Raw genomic sequence first — 16021 nt, 5'->3', positions numbered from 1 at the left:
AAGGAAGGAAGGAAGGAAGGAAGGAAGGAAGGAAGGAAGGAAGGAAGGAAGGAAGGGAAGAGGAGAAGAAATGGAAGGAGGAGGAAGAAGAGAAGAGAGAAGAGGAAGGACTCTAAAGGGAGGTGCCATGGGACCCTTTCTTGAAGGATCAATAGAAATTTGTCCTTTAGAGAGTAGAATTAAGGGTTCTGGAAGGAACAGGACCAGAGAGGGGCAGGGGGACATGCAGATAATTTGGAGAGGGAATGGTGAAAGATAAGGTGTCTTCTTTCCCAGGGACTTCAATCCTGTGAGCAGCGTTTCCCCTAGAGAGACTTTTGCACCAGTTCTTGTAGATATTAACAGGAGGACATGGGAGGAAAGCTTGCTGCAGCGGGCGAGAGCAGGAACCAGTGTGCAGTGAATCCTGACAGGATTGCTGGTCTATTTGTCTTAAATGTGGTGTGGCATGTACATTCGAGAGCGCAGGTGTACATCGCTGTGGAGGCCAGACAAGGACACTTGAGTTTCTTCCTCCATCACTCCCTGCTCCCCGGCCCTGAGACAGGGTCTCTCACTTGCCCTGAAGCTGGACTTTTGGCTAGGTTCCCTGACCAGCGAGTGCTCACGATCTGTCTGTCTCTGACCCACAATGCTAGGGTGTGCACAACCCAGGCCTGATTTTTTTTTTTTTAATGTGGTGCTGTGGACTCTGGTCCTCATGCTTCCAGAGCAAGTGGTCTTAGCACTGAGACACTCTGTCTCTCTGCCTCTCTGTCTCTGTCTCTCTCTCTCTCTCACACACACACACACACACACACACACACAAATCCATTTGGACTTTCAGCTTTATGACTGAGTAGCATTAGTAGAAGTGGGTGGGTGGGGTATGGATAGGATAAGAGAGGGGTGGGTCTGCATATGTATGCCACCACACTTGTGTGGAGGTCAGAGGACAACTTTTGGTTCTTTCCTTCTACCATGTGGGTCTCAAGGATCAAATTATGGTCACCAGGCTTGGCTGTGTCATCTTGCCGGCTCTGCTCTTTTTTTTTTTTTTTTTTTTTCTATTTTTTAAATTTTATTTTTTAAAGTCTTTCTTTTGGGGGGAGGAGTTGTTTTGTTTTTGTTTGTTTGTTTTTGAGGCAGGGTTTCTCTGTGTAGCCCTGGCTGCCCTGGAACTTGCTCTGTAGACCAGGCTGGCTTCCAACTCAATGATCCACCCGCCTTTGTCTCTGGAGTGCTAAGATTAACCCTGCTCTTGTTTTTGTCTCTTTGAGACAGGGTCCTCCATACTATGAATCCTGACTGTCCCAGGACTTGCTATGTAGAACAGACTGGCCTTGAACTCACAGAGATCCATCTTCCTCTGCTTCCCAAGTGCTAGAATTAAAAGTGTGCTTTCACCATGCCTAGCATCTTGCTTGTATTTTGAGAAAAGGTCCACTATGTAGTGCAGGCTGGCCCCGAATTCATGCTCGTCTGTCCTCAGGCTTCGGCAGCCTGGGATGGCAGACATTGCCACTTGAACAGAATCCTTTCCAGCAGGGCCTTTTGCAACCCTGATCACAGACCTGTGCAGGGACTCTCTGGGAGGGGACAGAGAAAAGAAAGATGCACTTCTCAGATATTTTAGCCAAAGACCGACCACTCGGCTTTGTTTACTTTCAAAACATTTACTCATGTAGCCGAAGCTATCCTCAAACTCCCTCTGTAGCCAAGGCCTGACTTGAACTCCAGCTCCTTCTACTTCCTGAGTGCTGGGATGACAGGTGTCAGCCATCATGCCCACCCCATTAGTATTATCCATCTTCCTTTTGACAAGGGGATGAAGAGGTTAAATTACTGGCCCATGATGCCTCATCCAGTATGTGTTCCAGGCACAGGGACCACAGCATATGAAAGGCAGATGGAGGCTGTTTGAGGGAGTGTGGGAACTGAGAGCGCAGTGTGATGACTTCTTTGATATGAAATTTGTGTGCGTGGAGTCAGAGGCACTGAGTTGGTAAAATCAAACCTTGCTTTCCTTTTGCCTGGTCTGCTCACTGCAGGGGCAGATACGCTGAAATGCTGTGCTGCAACTCTATGGAGCCTCTGGGGCTTTGCTCAGCTGTTCGCCAAGCCCCTGGGTCACTGCAGGGTTTAGGGACTACTTCCACCTCATGAAAGTTTCTTAGAGTCACTGACTTGACTCAGCTTGTTTCAGAAATGAATGCTTTGTTTTTTGTTTTTGTTTTTGTTTTGCCTTAGCTTCAATGGCTGAGATGGTCCAGCTGTACCCCTGGCAGTCCTTATAGCTTTGTCCGGTTTTATTCCCATTTTTCTTTTGTTTATGTTTTCAGCAATGGGGACGGATGCAAGGCCTTCAAGGGCGAGGAAAACACTTTGCCACTGAGCCACATCCCCAACTTTTTTACTTTGAGATAGGAGCTCACCGAATCATTTAAGTTAGCCTTGAGCCTGCTTTATATGCTGGACTAGCCTTGTACTTTTCAAGCCTCCTGCCTCAACCTTCCAAGCACTAGGACTCTGGGCCTGTACAGTGTGTCTCAGTTCTCAGTAGCAAGATTTCAATATTCATCCTCTCTTCTTAGCTTCTCAGTTAAGAACAGATTTGTAGGGACCAAACCTTTAATCCCAGTACTCAGGAGGCAGAAGCAGGCAGATCTCTTGATTTGGAGGCCAGCCTGGTCTACAGAGTAAGTTCCAGGACAGCCATGGCCACACAGAGAAATTGTGTCTCAAAACAAACAAAAGAAGAGGTTTTACATAGGCCTCCTCATAGCCCCATTGTTGACTGTCTGCTCAACCAGTCACACTGCGTTTTTTTTTTTTTTTTTTCCAGTTGACAGTGGTATTGGTTAAGAAAGTATGGCGCCCCCAGGGTCAGCGTAAAAGGAACCTAGCAAGAATGATAACATGGGAAGCTAAAAGAGAAGCAAAGTCAGACCAGGAAGAACCTCATATTTATGGAAGGCAAAGATACTAGGCCAAAGGTGGCAAGGGAGGCTGGCAGAAGCCATGGTCAGAATGTCACTTTAGAAGGCTCCCTCAGTACAGCAGACAATGGGCTGGAGAGGTGGCACCAGCGGAAGCAGGAAGACACCAGGCTAAAACTCTCAAGCAGGGAAGGCAGAGTTCTCACATACCTGCATTCCTCTCTGGAAGCCAAGGCAGGATGATTTCCAGCCTTGAGGCTGGCATAGGATACTTAATGAGACTCAGCTTCAAAAAGGGGTCAGCTGGGGTAGGACTAAGAGCCAGGAAAAAGGCAAACAGACCTGAGATATGCAGATCCTCCAAGGCCAGGAGCTGGGTTGAATATGGTATGAAGGACAAAATACAAATTAAGGTGACTTTGAGACACTGAACTTGTGTAACAGTTCACTGAATCTCCAAAAGGTCAGAAATCCCAGGTTTGGACGGGAAGATGAGAAGGGGCTTAGTCATGCTGAGTGACCAGTTCCAGGGGGACACTCAGAAAAGGTGGGCATCAGACAATGGGGCCCGTGGGTCTGGAGTCCAGGAGATGCAGTTTATTAGTAGATCTACAGTGGAAACAGCCATCCAAGCCACATGGGACAGCAGACATGGCGGTGTAGAACTACAGTCCCTGCATTTAGGAGGTAGAGGCAGGAGGATCTGAAGCTGAAGGCCAGTGTTTGGCGACAAAGCAAGTTCTAAGCTAGCCTCAGCTAGGCTACATGAGACCCTGCCTCAAACAAACCAACAACAACAAAAAAAAAAAAACCAAAAGCCCAAATAAAACACAATAACCCACTCCCACATGTATGCAAAAAGACAAGCATGTCCGTGAGCTGGCAGATGGGCCTACAGCAGTGGCTCTCACCCTGTGGATCGTGACCAGCTCTTGGGGTTGGTCACATATCAGATTACCTGCACATCAGATATTCACATTACAATTCATAACAGAACCACAGTGATGAAGGAGCAATGAAATAATGTTATGGTTGGGGGTCACCACAACATAAGGAAACTATATTAAAGGGTCACAGCATTAGGAAGGTTGGGAACCACTGGGCTGGACAGTGGCAAGAGAACCGGACACGGAAGAGAAAGGCAGAAAAGGAAGAGATTAGCCTTGACGAACCCAACTGAGCGAGGGGGGGAGGATTCTGCGAAGCATCCTGCATCAAGGAGCCATGAGAAGCAATCATCAGAAGTAGTCATCAGAAGGGGAGGGACCAGGAGCCAAATGCTTGAGTGAAGTGCAGAACCAGAGCCTTTAGGGCTGGTAACCTTACCCCTCCCCCCTGGGGGGGGTGGCTTCAATCCGGGAGGTGCAGAGGGCACAGAGTGGAGATTAAAAGGAAGGAAGGGATGTAAAGAGGAAGTGACACCATCGATTTCAAGAAGAGTGACTGTGGAGTGGTGAGCTGTGGTCAGTGGCAGTTACATCTTCAGGAGCATGAGGTAAAAGGATGAAGCTAGCTGCTGTGCTCCACAGAGAAGCAGAGAGGCTTGCCAAGAGGTAGAAGAGGAATCCTGGGGAGGCGGGGCCTGACAGAGTGGGAGAGAAACCATGCTAAAAGGGGGGAAATCCTAAAGGACAGGGCAGCCTTGAAACATACCTACAAGGCTGGACCATTAGTGGTCACTGACAGCGTGACCTTGAGAAGGAATAAACAGCAAGCTCCAGTGAGCTGGGGAGTGAGTTAGTGGAAGAGAAGGCTTCCAGAACAAAATAGAACAAAGTGAGAGGATGAGAGCAATCGGCACTCAGGAGACCAAAGCAGGAAGACAGCCATGAGCTGCCCCTGGACCTTGGGGTAAAGAGTGAGACCCTGTCTCAAAGAGATGGGGGAGGGAAGAAGAGGAAGACAAGGAGGAAAGGGGAAGAGAGGGAGAAGAGGGAGAGATACCAAAACTCAAATTGATGGAGTGAAGAGTTAAAGAGATGGGAGAGTCAGGCAGTGGGATTGGCCGGATTAAAGAAGGACTCAGAAGCTGGCGTGAGGGCTCTGAAACCCATGAGGGTTTGGAAGCTCAGAGGTGTGAGGACCCAGGGATGGGCAGGGGGTCAGCTTGGTGAAACAAGAACTGTTTTCCAGGGTGGAACAGGAGACCCAGACACATTAGCGAGACTCCAGAGTGTCAGGGAGAGCAGGAACGGCCGTGGGAGCGGTCTCCCTGCAAGCTGGACTCGTGCTTCCAAAGTCACGTGGGAACGTGACTCTGAATGGAGGACCCAAAAGAGAAGATGCATGCTTGGGAGCTACATGGAGGATACAAAAGGGGTGGGGTCGGGTCTGTAGCTCAGCGGGTAGGATGCTTGCCTAGCTTGCCTGAAGCCTGAGTACCAACCATCTCCAGCATTACATCAATGAGGTACAGTCCCAACACTTAGGAGGTGGAGGCAGCGGGATCAGAAGTTTAAGATCTTTCTCCTCCGCCTAGGATATTTGAGACTGTCTCAACAACAACAGCAAGCAAATGGGAAGCAGAGGCTCCTTCATTCCCCCGGCATTCTCTACACACTTAAGAGGCTCCCAGGACTGCCTGGAGCTGAATGCTAGGGTACAGTGACAAAGGTCTAGCCAGCAGTAGGGAAGCAGGACTGGCACCTCGACTGCTGCATAGGAATGGTACCTGGCACTCTCTGTGAGTCAGCTCGCTAGGGGAGAGACACATGCCTTGCAAGACAGCCTGGGCAAAGGCCCTAAGGTGATGAGTGCCCTGGAATGCCCCCAGAGGGCTTCTGTCCCATTGGTGGGGAAGGGACCAGGTAGACCTTCCTCATCTGCTTTCTGTGGTGATTGGGCCCGGGGTTGGCAGCCTTGCTGGGGAGGCTTCTCTGGCTCAGGATGGGAAAGGGGCTTAGAGAGGACACCAGCCTTCCCACTTGACCCTCTACTGCCTCTACTCTGGAACCCTTTGCTTCCCAGGCACATCTAAAACCAAAATCATGCCTGCATGTACATCTGTGTACCATGTGTGGTCCTGGAGGAGGCCAGAAGTGGGTATTGGGTCTCCTGGAACTTGAGTTGCAGATGGTTGTGAACTGACATATGGGTGCTAGGAATCCAACCCAGGTCCTCTGCAAGGGCAGCCAGTGCTCTTAACCGCTAAGCCATCTCTCTAGATCCTCAAGCCCCCCCCCTTTTTTTCTGGTCAAACAGGCAAGGTTGTGCCTCTCTCATGCTGCTCCTTCCTCCGGCCTCTGTCAACCCTGTTGAAAACCCATTGAGTCTCTAGCTGCAGGCTGAAGGTGTGGCTCAGGCTTGCCTCGAATGGGTGAGACCTAGGTTCAGTGCTCAGGACAGCGATGAAGGGGGCTGTTGCTGTCATGATAGCTTTGCCCAGTGGCTCAGCCAGCCCCTCTGTGAAACACAGCTTCCTGCTCATAGGCCCTCCTCCCCAGCTCACTTCCCTCAACTCCCAACAGCCTCATCGCAAGGCATCCATCTACAACCAAACATCTGGAGACCTCCTACCCCTTCCTGAAATACTGTATCACTTCTAAAAGTAAGATCTACAACCCAGTGTGCCAGGTTCCCTGAGCTAATTCCACTCACCTACTTCCTCGGCACAAGCTTGAGCAGTAACTATTTCTTAAAACACACACTCTTTGATCTTCTATGCCTTCTTCTAAATTAGCCCTTTAGCCTAGAACACTCTGCAGCCTCCAAAGCCTCAGAACTACGTTTTCTCCTCCAGGAAGTTCACCCTGATCACCTCCCTGCAAGTCTGGATGGGGTCTTTTCTTGTGGTCACCTCCCCCCCAGCATTTGAATCCTTCTTGGTTGATAAATCTCTTGTTGCCTTCTGCTGAGATGTCTCCTCCTCCTCCCACTAGAAGGGCAGAGTTGCTCTTGTTTCTGAATGAGAGCCCAGGGGAAGGTTGAGGCTCATACAAGGTGGAGGTCTCCGGTGCAGGGCTGAGGGTAGTGGGTGTTGGGGAGTCTCAAGGAGGTTGTGGTGAGGACACTGGCTTCGATGGGCATCCACTGAGAGTGGGGAGAAGGGCTGGGCAGAAGTGGGAACGCAGGTGGGCTAGGTCAATGAGGGAGACTGTGGGACTGAGGACAGTGTTTGTGGCGTGAACTCCAGCTTTGGAACAGCTAGATTCAGTAAGAGAGATGTGGGGGTGTTGGTGGGTAGAAGACAATGAAGAGGGATGATGGGTAGATAATGAGGGGGATGGTAGAAAGAGGACAAGGACAATGGTGGGTAGAGGATGGAGCCTGGAGAAGAAAAGCAGGAAAAGGCAACATGGGTTCTTCTTGGGAATGGGGTCTGATCCTGGATTCTCTAGACCAGAGACTGTCTGGTCATGCTCACGGAGCCCAGAGGGTTAAGAGTCTAACTCAACAGGAAGACCCTCACTGATTCTCCCAAAGGCTAGCTTCCCCTCAACACGCTCCCTCCCTGCCTTCCTGAGGCTGGCCCACATCTCCTCTGGAGGTCCCGTGGTGGCCTCTGCCTCCTTATCCTGGCAGGGAGAAAGAGCATGGCCAGCAGGCCTCCATTCTCCCCTGCAGCAGGGACTCCCTAGCTTGGGTGCAGCTGTAGGAACCAGGTACAGGGACTGCATGCCAATGGTGGGGGGCTTCATACCAGCGAGTGGGGGTTCCAGTGTGATGGGTTCCTATGGGGCAGAGCCCAGCATGGTGTTGGGGGCGTGCCCTGTACTCTCTGAAATTTTTGGGTAACCAGCTACCTTCTGGCTGCATCTACTTCTAGAGCAGACATTCAGGTCCTCCCCAGCTCCTGGGGCTCTCTCAGCTGCTGTGCTCTCTAGTTTCATGACAGACAGACACGGGGTTGCCTGGTCTCTTCCCCATCCCATGTCCTTTTCGAGACCCATCTGCCAGAGTCAGGAAGCTCTCTCTTCCTCCTTTTTAGATAGGGTTTCACTCTTTAGTCCAGGTTACGCACACTATGTAGCTCAGGCTAGCCTTAAACTCACGACAATCAAAAATAATCCCGCTTCAACTTCCCAAGAGCTAGGATTACAGACCTGCCCCGCCACAACTGTATCCATTGGTTTTCAGTGTTGTTTCTAAAGAGTGAGAAGGAGCTGAATGAGGGGAGAGGAACAGAATGCAAGCACCAGAGTGGGAGCACTGAGAAGGGGTAGGAAGCAGCACTTCCCTTGACCAGAGCAGGACTGAGTAGAGAGTCCTGGGATCAGATGGGAAAAGGAACTGAGGGAAGGTATGCTGGGTTTGTAAGGGCTGGGGGTGAAAGAAGGATTAGTGAGATCCAGGGAACAGAAAGCAGGTGAAGCAAGACAGAGGGAAGGAAAGGGTCCTCAGTGAGTGGGAGGAGGGCTTCCTGGGGCTTCACAACCCAGGCCAATTGGAGGCTCCTACTTGACTCTCCCACTCCATGCTGGGAGACCATCTCTCAGACCTCAAGATCAGACACACCCAGGTTCAAAACACCAAAGGATCAGTTCTCACAAGTGGCTGTTGGTGACTGACAGATGCAAAAGGGATAAAAGGCAGGCAAGAGCCAGAGGCTCCTCTGCGCATCAAGCCTACCTCCTCAACTGGCCACGAACCAAGGCCCTCCCACACAGGACCCAGCCTTCCCTTTTCCCTCCGCCCCCCATGCCCAGAAACCATGGCACAAAATGGAACTTTATGCTATATAAAGGTTGCTTTTAAAAAAAGAAAGAAAGAAAGAAAGAAACAGGCTGGGGAGGTGGCTCATCAGACAAAAGCACTCGCCACACAAACTCCATCCCCTGAATTTGGATTTCCCAGAATCCATGTGAAAGCTGGACCCCGTATCAAAGGCATCCCTAGTCCCAGCATATCTGGGTAGAAAATGGGAGAAGACACTCCTGATGTTCCCAGGCCAGCTAGCCTGACTCGGACCAGCGAAGAGATCCTGTCTCAGACAAGGAGGAAAGCTGGGGACTGACATCTGAAGGTTGTCCTCTGAATTCCACACTCGGGCTGTGTCGTAAGAACCCTCCGCCCATGAGCATGCACACACGCACACATGCATTATTCTCAACTATATGAATACATAAAACATTCACGTGTATATCTGAGGTCCGGGCGTGCATGCCTGAGGCCCTGGTCTGACCCCCAGCAGCAAAAACAAGCCAGCAAGCAGTGCACCTGTGTCTCTATCCCCCAGACTGTCATCAGGAACATCACAGCCTCACAGGGGGTGTTTCAAGATGACCAAGTCCCAACTGAAAGCACACACCCTCATGCCTGATGACCTCAGAGCTGAGTCCTCCCCTTCCCTGCCCCTGACATCAGTCAGCAATACAAGCTGTGCACATGCTGCCGAGGTACCAGCCGTGGCTGGGTCAAAATCAAGCAGATCGAAATTGCTCTGTTTGACAGCCACGGCGAGAGGCTGACTCTGCCAAATCCCACTTCAGTGCTTGTGTGTCAGTTCCCCTGACTTGAACCTGGGTCTGATGGCCACCTGTATCAGCGGGCATGTGACCCTCTGTGGGTGAGCAGGATCGCTGTGCCTGTCACATGACTGAGGCTGGACCTTCTCTCTGTCTCACTGTCTGGCTGTCTCTCTTCCGACTTCGGGGGGAAAAAGGGCTACTGATTCTAAACCACTAAACCAACTCTGGCCTATGGAGTCCAAAACACTGGCCACAACAGAGGCGTGGGGAGGGGTATGAAGGCTTTGCTGCTGCTGCTGCTGCTGCTGCCTCCGGGAACCTCACCATCCCTAATTGTTTGTTAAGCTGGGGGTTCTCCCCCCCCTCCAACAATTCCCTGAGCCTCCCTCCCCCCAGCTGAGTCCTTCTGTGGACAGCCTTGGCCCTCAGCCTTCTCTGGCCTGCAGGCATTAGTCCCAGGAGAAAAGTGAAGCAAGAGGGAATTGTTGGGCGAGACTTCGGAAAGACTTCCTGACTTCATGGCAGCCCTCGATGGGGGATGTCGAAAGAGGGACGAGGCCTTGGGAGCAAGAGGCCCCCACCCAGCTCTCTGGCAGGATCACTGGCGTAGGCTGGCCACTCCCAGCACATGATGCCCCTGTCACCGAAGCTGTGGCGCAGAGGGTGAGGGATGCCTGGGTCAGGCCACGGAGCTGACAAGTTAACTTTGAACTTCAGAGAACTATTTTAAAGGACCCCAGGCGCTCATTGGGCTCCACAGTGAAGAACTGCAAACCTAGCATTAGGGAGACTGAGGCAGGAGGATGGATGCAAATTGGAGGCCCACACAGAGAGTTTTGGGCCAACCAAGGCTACATAGCAAGATCGTGTCTCAAATGAAGGAAAGGGGAGGAGGAAAGAAAAGAAAATCGGATTTGCCGTTCTTTCCTTTCTTTTGCAGAATATTTAGTTTTAATTAAGCGCATGCATTTTGAATCATGGGCATAGGTATGTGCACATGAGTGCAGGTAAAACTCAGAGGCGTCACATCCCTTGGGGCTGGAGTTACAGGTGCTTATGAGCTACCCATCATGGGTGCTGGGACCCTGAACCCCAGGGCCCCCTGCAAGAGTGCTACCCACCCTTAACCCCTGAGACATCTCTCCTTCCTGTTCTTTCTTTTCTAGTTGTGAGTTTTAAAACAGTCTCTCACTGTAGTCAGTGGCAGTCCTGTGGCCGCCTCCCGCTGGGACGACAGGCTTTTCTTAGGCTCAGAACTCTTGCAGGAGTGCCTTACAAGGTAAGGTCACTGCCAACTCAGGGAGCCCTAAAGCGGCCCCCTGAAAGGCGTGCTGGGTTCAGCTCTGGGAATCCCACAGAGCCTGGTTATCGGAAAGACACCTATCCTTCTCTACCGTGCTGTTCCTGTCTGTCATCTAGCAAGGAAAGCAGGGTGCCTACTGCCCAGATGTGCAGAGCTGCTGTCCAAACGTTTGCCGTTCACAGAGGTGCCCCGAATTCCTGAGCCAGGGATGGGGGAGTGGGGCATGCAGGGTACGGTCTCTCTTCACTCTTGGAAGCATCACCATGGAGACCCTACAAAATCGGTATTGGGTCAAAGGGCCTCCTAGAGAGGCGTTGAGCCAGAAAGCAGTCTAAAAGAGGAAGGAAGGTCAATAGTGAGAGGGTTACAGACCAGTACATCTCAACAAATGAAACGGCCCACCGGATAATCCATGGTCCTCACAAAGCCCGGACAAGCCAAACAGCCATCACAGAAGAAAGCCACCATAGGTTCCCCCAGTCCCGCCCACACCAAGGCCCTCAGTGGCTCAGCCAGAAGGTACTCACTCCGCCTCTGCCTCTTGCCCTTGATCCCCCGGCTGCCCATAGCGAGGTGTGTCCAGCTCAGAACCAGGGCCACCACACACAGCCCAAGCCGCATAGTCACTGGCCAGCCCTGGGCCCCTGGCAGGAGGGGTGGTCTCTTGCTAAAGGCTCTGAGGCTGAGTCAGTGGCAGGAGGCCCAGGCCCGGGCTGCAGCCCAAATCCACCATAATGTCAGCTGGGATCTGAGGGGGTATGGAGACAGGTTCTCCATCTGCCCAAAGGGAGGTCCTGTCCTGCTGGAGGCCACCACAGAGGCTCACATCAGAGGTCTTCTCAACCCCAAGATAGACCTGTGGGTAAGGAGAAAGAAGGGTTAAGTCCAAGGTGCCTTGGAGCCCCTAAATTACATTTTCTTCCTTCCCCTGGGTTTCCCTGCCCTGGACTTTGTAGAACCCAGGAGGTCTGGACGCTGCATGTTCCCTACCAGGCACCCCTGAAGAAGAACTCTTCTTCTGTCTCCAAGCATCCTGTATCCTAACCCTGGGGCCAACTACCTAACTGGAATACAACAGATACCCAAATCAAACCTGTGCATTCCTGGTGATCTTACAGTAACAGGAACCAGCTGGCCCCATAGTCCTGACTAAAACTGGCTAGTTCTAAGTGGAAGTCCATCTTTAAGTCTACCCTCCAGACCTCGTGCTGCTAGAATATCCTGATATCTAAAAAGGGGCTCTCTGTCCTCCTAGGAGTCCTCAGCTTTCTCTGCCCAGTGCTGAGTCACCCATGTGCCTTTCACCTGTCCCAGAAGTTAGAAGTTAGAGCCTCTGGCAAGCAGGCAGACTCTGCTCGGCCCTCTGGGATTGGAGGGAGAAAAGGAAGTGAGGGCACACCCCCCCACCCCGCCAGCCACAGAAACTCTGACACAGCAGGCCCGGCGGGCCTGGCTTTTGTGAGGGGATAAAAACAGCAGCAATGCCCGCCCTGGCCAGAGACACAGAGAATGGGGATAATCCCCCCAGCCCCGGAGAGAGCCAGGGCTCTGGACCCAGTGGCCAGGGTGATGGGGGCAGGGGCACCCGTCCATGCAGTGTATCTGAGAAGCTGGGCATCAGGGTTAAGGAGGAGCAACGTCGCGGAAGAGCCTCAGACCCACTCACGGGGTTACACACCCACAAGAGAAGCTCACTCACGCACCGCCTAGAAAGTGCAAAGGCATAACCACTTGGGCTCCCTGGGTGGGCATTTGACCCAGTCTCCCAGGAGGCTCCATCCACCAGGCTAGCTGTCTTTGGCCCAGTCGCTTTGCCTCCTTGAACCTCAGGCTCTTCATCTATGAAATGGGGATTGGTTCTAAACTGTTTTGGCTTACTAATGAGAAATTTGAGACACTAGCGTAGAGCCTCTGGCCCCCTTTCCTTTCTCCTTCTGCTCCTCTGTGCCCAGTCCACCCCCCCAGCCCCCCAGCCCCGCCTCCCAGAGAGGCCCCAGCAGAGCCCACCTGCACTGGAGATAAATCATTACCCCCTGAGGGAGTTCGGTACCTCCCTCCTCCCTCCTCAGCCTCTCCCCCTGGCTTTGAAGGCCAGACACACTCAAGTGGTTAAACTGCCTGTGAGAAGTGTTTACATGAGCCTGATAGATCCCACCTGGTGCTGGAGCTGGAGCCAGCAGAGATGCCCCCTTACCCCCCGTGCCAGGTCAGCTGCCACTGCCTGAGCGCCGCCCTCCGGACTCATGCCAAAGCTTTCCAGCCCCTATGTCACACCCCAGCCGGGACAGCACTGATATCCAACCAAGTTTACCAAACTGGAGTCCTCCGCTCCAGCACAGTCTCAGGGGCTGGCTATGGACCCTGGCGGCACTGGAGACACACTTCAGAGTCCGCCTGGCTTGCAAGGCCAGCCCCGTTGGGGAGTTAGCTGTGCGACACTGGATTACTGGCCTAGAACCTCTGAGCCTATTTACCAACCTGCGAGAGTCTGGTTTAGGTATAGATCTGGTGCATGCCTCCATGATGTGCTCAGAACAGGATGGGCAATGGTGGGGTTTCGGTTAATGTGGCTCTAGTCTTTGTGAATGAGGTTTCATTGTGTGTCTGTGTCCCTGTGGCCCCGAGTAAAGGAATCCGACATCCCCCGGATTACCCGGGCAGCATGCTGAAGGCAGCAGAGCACTGGCATGCGACTGACTACCACATCTGCATCCGTGGTGGCCCTGGCCCTGAAGCTGCCACCGCTCAGGGGAGCCTGTGTCAGATAGGGTGTTAAGACAGGGCAGCTGTGACCCCCAGCTCTTGGGCCTGCAAACACTGGCCCAAACAAGTCTGGTGTCAAGACTTCGGCTTCCTTGTGTGGGGTCCGCCAGTCAGGAAAGCTCTCCTGGCTGCCTCTGTACCTTTGGTACTTACCTCAAGGCTCAACAGCCCAGCCGATGGCAACTCCTTCCTGGCCTGTCTTAACTCCTCACTCCTTCTCCATCCTTCCCCTCTGGCCTGACCTTGACACATTCACCATGTCCCTGCCTGTGAGAACTTCTTCCCAGCCCCCACCAGGATCTCCAGAAACCCGGTCTTTGCTTGGCATGTGTGTGAGGGGAGGGAGGGGGGCAGATGTGAGGTTCATTGGCATAGGGGGCGCTGGCTTTCCCCCTGGAGCGTAAAGAATTTCAAATACTTTGGGGCACTGTGTATCTTTATCTCGAACCAGGCAAACGAGCTAATAGCTCATCCATACCAGGGAGTACAAGCAACAGACAGGAGCAAAGCAGTGTGGGTAAAGGAGCAGGGCACCCATCCCTGTGTGAAGGTGCATAGGCTGCAGCTGAGCTGATCTCAGACTGCAAACAATGGCCCAGTATTGCCAGGCTGACATTTTGCTGGGAGTGGCTATTAAACACAGGACAGGTCTTAGATCAGAGACTGTGGTACCAAGCCGGGGGTGGGGGGTGAGGAGGCAAGGCAGATTGCTGCCTCTGAGGTTCCCTTTCCCTCCAGCTACTCTGGGTCCCACCTGGTTACTCAAGGCCACAGGCATTGGTGTGAGTGGGAACAACCTTGCTGGCTGGGGCAGAATACTATTTACTGTCCATCTCCTCCCACCTGTCAGGGGCTAGATCATCATTTCCTCCACCACAAATGGAGGAGAGAGGTTGGATTTCCAGGGAGAAATGGCCCTGTGGAGTTAGGGACAGGAGATTTTGAAACTAATTTGCTGCTGGGTACTGGGTGTCCTGGAAACTGGCCTTTGCAGAGGGCTAAGGAGTCTGGGCCATCTAGGGATGAGCCAGCGAAGGTCTGGGGGCCAGAGGCTGGACTGGCCTGAGACCACAAACTGAGGTCACATGGGTCAGGGAGGGGAAGGACCTGCAGGGAGGGTCAACTCTGGGGAAGGGGGTTCAGCGGGTAGAGCTGAGGGCCGGTTAGGCCGGAATAACTTTCGCCTCCTTGCCTGCAACAACACTGTGAGGATAAATCGGTATTCCGTCAGATGTCGGATACAGACCCAAAAAATGTAAACCATGTCGATGGCTTCTCATTAGCCAACGCTCCCAGCCCTAGGATCCGGCCACCGGCCGAGGAACCCGGCTGCCAGGAAGAAGCCGGAGTATTTGGGAGTGGGGGCGGGACTGAGTGCCTGAGTGTGGGGCCTGTGGGCATCTCAAAGCCGTGCCAAGCGCGGGGACGGCTCCCACTCCGTGGCCCCCAAACCCAGAGCGCGGAAAAAGGCTCCGTGCAAAAGGCTCCGCGTGTCTGCAGCGCTCATTGTCCATTCATTCTCCCTCCTCTGTCTCTGCCTGTCTCTGTCTCTCTGTCTCTCTGTCTCTCTCTCTCTAACAGGTGTCTGGGGAGCTGTCCCCCTCTCCGCCTTGTCCCCCGCAGCCCCCACGATCCTGCAAGGACCGCAGGGTCCGGTCTCCTGAGCCCGGTCCCCCCTGACGTCCCTGGGTGGCCACAGCACACCTCTCTCCGACAGGCCACGGTGCAAGCCCACCGGCCTTCCACCACGTCGGGCTGGAGGAAGGGAGCCGGTTAACGCGAACCGGACTGGGTCCCAGCTGCGTCGCAGCTAGGGTGCGTGGGTCGTGGCTGGGTGGCGTAGGTCGGGACTGGGGACCCCAGCTGGGGCTGGGTAGCAGCTGGGGTGCGTGGGCATGGCTGGGGCGAGTGGGTTGGGGCTGGGCACTCGTGGGTCAGGGTTGGGTCCCGTGGGTGAGGGTTGGGTCACAGCTGGGTTGCGTGGGGGCATGACTGGGGCGAGAAGGTTGCGGCTGGACACTGGGGCCCCGGGCTGATGTGCGGCGGCGGGACGACGGGATGGGGATCAGACTCTGCGCTGCCTCCCCGACAGGGACCCGGGACCTCGGGGCGGACGGCGCGGGCCGCGGGACTCACCTGGCGCAGCGGCCGTGGCGGGGCAGCCCGGAGGGGCGAGGGCGCGGTCACTGGGTCCCGCGCTGCCGTCGGCCCTGCGCTCCGCCCGCCGCCCAGTTGCTCAATGCCCTCTCGGCCGCCAGCGCCCCGCCCGGCGCATCGGTGCTGGGGCGGCCCGCGCGGGCCCCGCAGTCCGCCGCCCGGGCTCTGCGCCCCGCGCCCGGAGAGGGGCCGGTCCCCGGCTCGCACGAGGGAGGGAATCCCCCGGCACCACCCCTGGCCGGCCCCCCTGCCCGATCCGCAAGAAAAAACGGACTGGAGCTCCGGGCCCGGGACTCCGTAGCCCCCTCCCGCACACCCGGGCTAGGCACGCGCCGTCTGCACCTTGGCGAACGAACGAACGAACGAACGAACGAAGGCTGCGAGCTCAGGTCGCCTCCCCCTTCCCGCACCCGCTCTCTCGTGTTAGGAGCAGGGTCCCAGGACGCTTGCCCAGGCCCGAGTCCCCCATCAGA

The 16021-nt window shown here is 54.1% G+C and overlaps 1 protein-coding gene across 1 annotated transcript in view; it reads right to left on the bottom strand.

Moving 5' to 3' along the window:
* Rspo1 (R-spondin 1) overlaps window positions 1-15565 on the bottom strand; it is a 21561-nt gene extending 5996 nt beyond the window's left edge. The window contains exons 1-2 of the mRNA XM_055611340.1: window positions 15528-15565; window positions 11156-11484 (exon numbers count right to left, since the gene is read on the bottom strand). Of these exons, the coding sequence (XP_055467315.1) occupies window positions 11156-11249 (94 nt within the window). The 5' untranslated portion in view covers window positions 11250-11484; window positions 15528-15565. The remainder of the gene's footprint in view (window positions 1-11155; window positions 11485-15527) is intronic.
* Window positions 15566-16021: the final 456 nt, after the last annotated feature.

Source organism: Psammomys obesus, unplaced genomic scaffold (genome assembly GCF_907164565.1).
Source record: "Psammomys obesus unplaced genomic scaffold, mPsaObe1.curated_primary_1811, whole genome shotgun sequence".
Classification (NCBI taxonomy): domain Eukaryota; kingdom Metazoa; phylum Chordata; class Mammalia; order Rodentia; family Muridae; genus Psammomys; species Psammomys obesus.
Note: the sequence above shows the minus strand (reverse complement) of the source record. Positions and strands in the feature narration are given on the sequence as shown.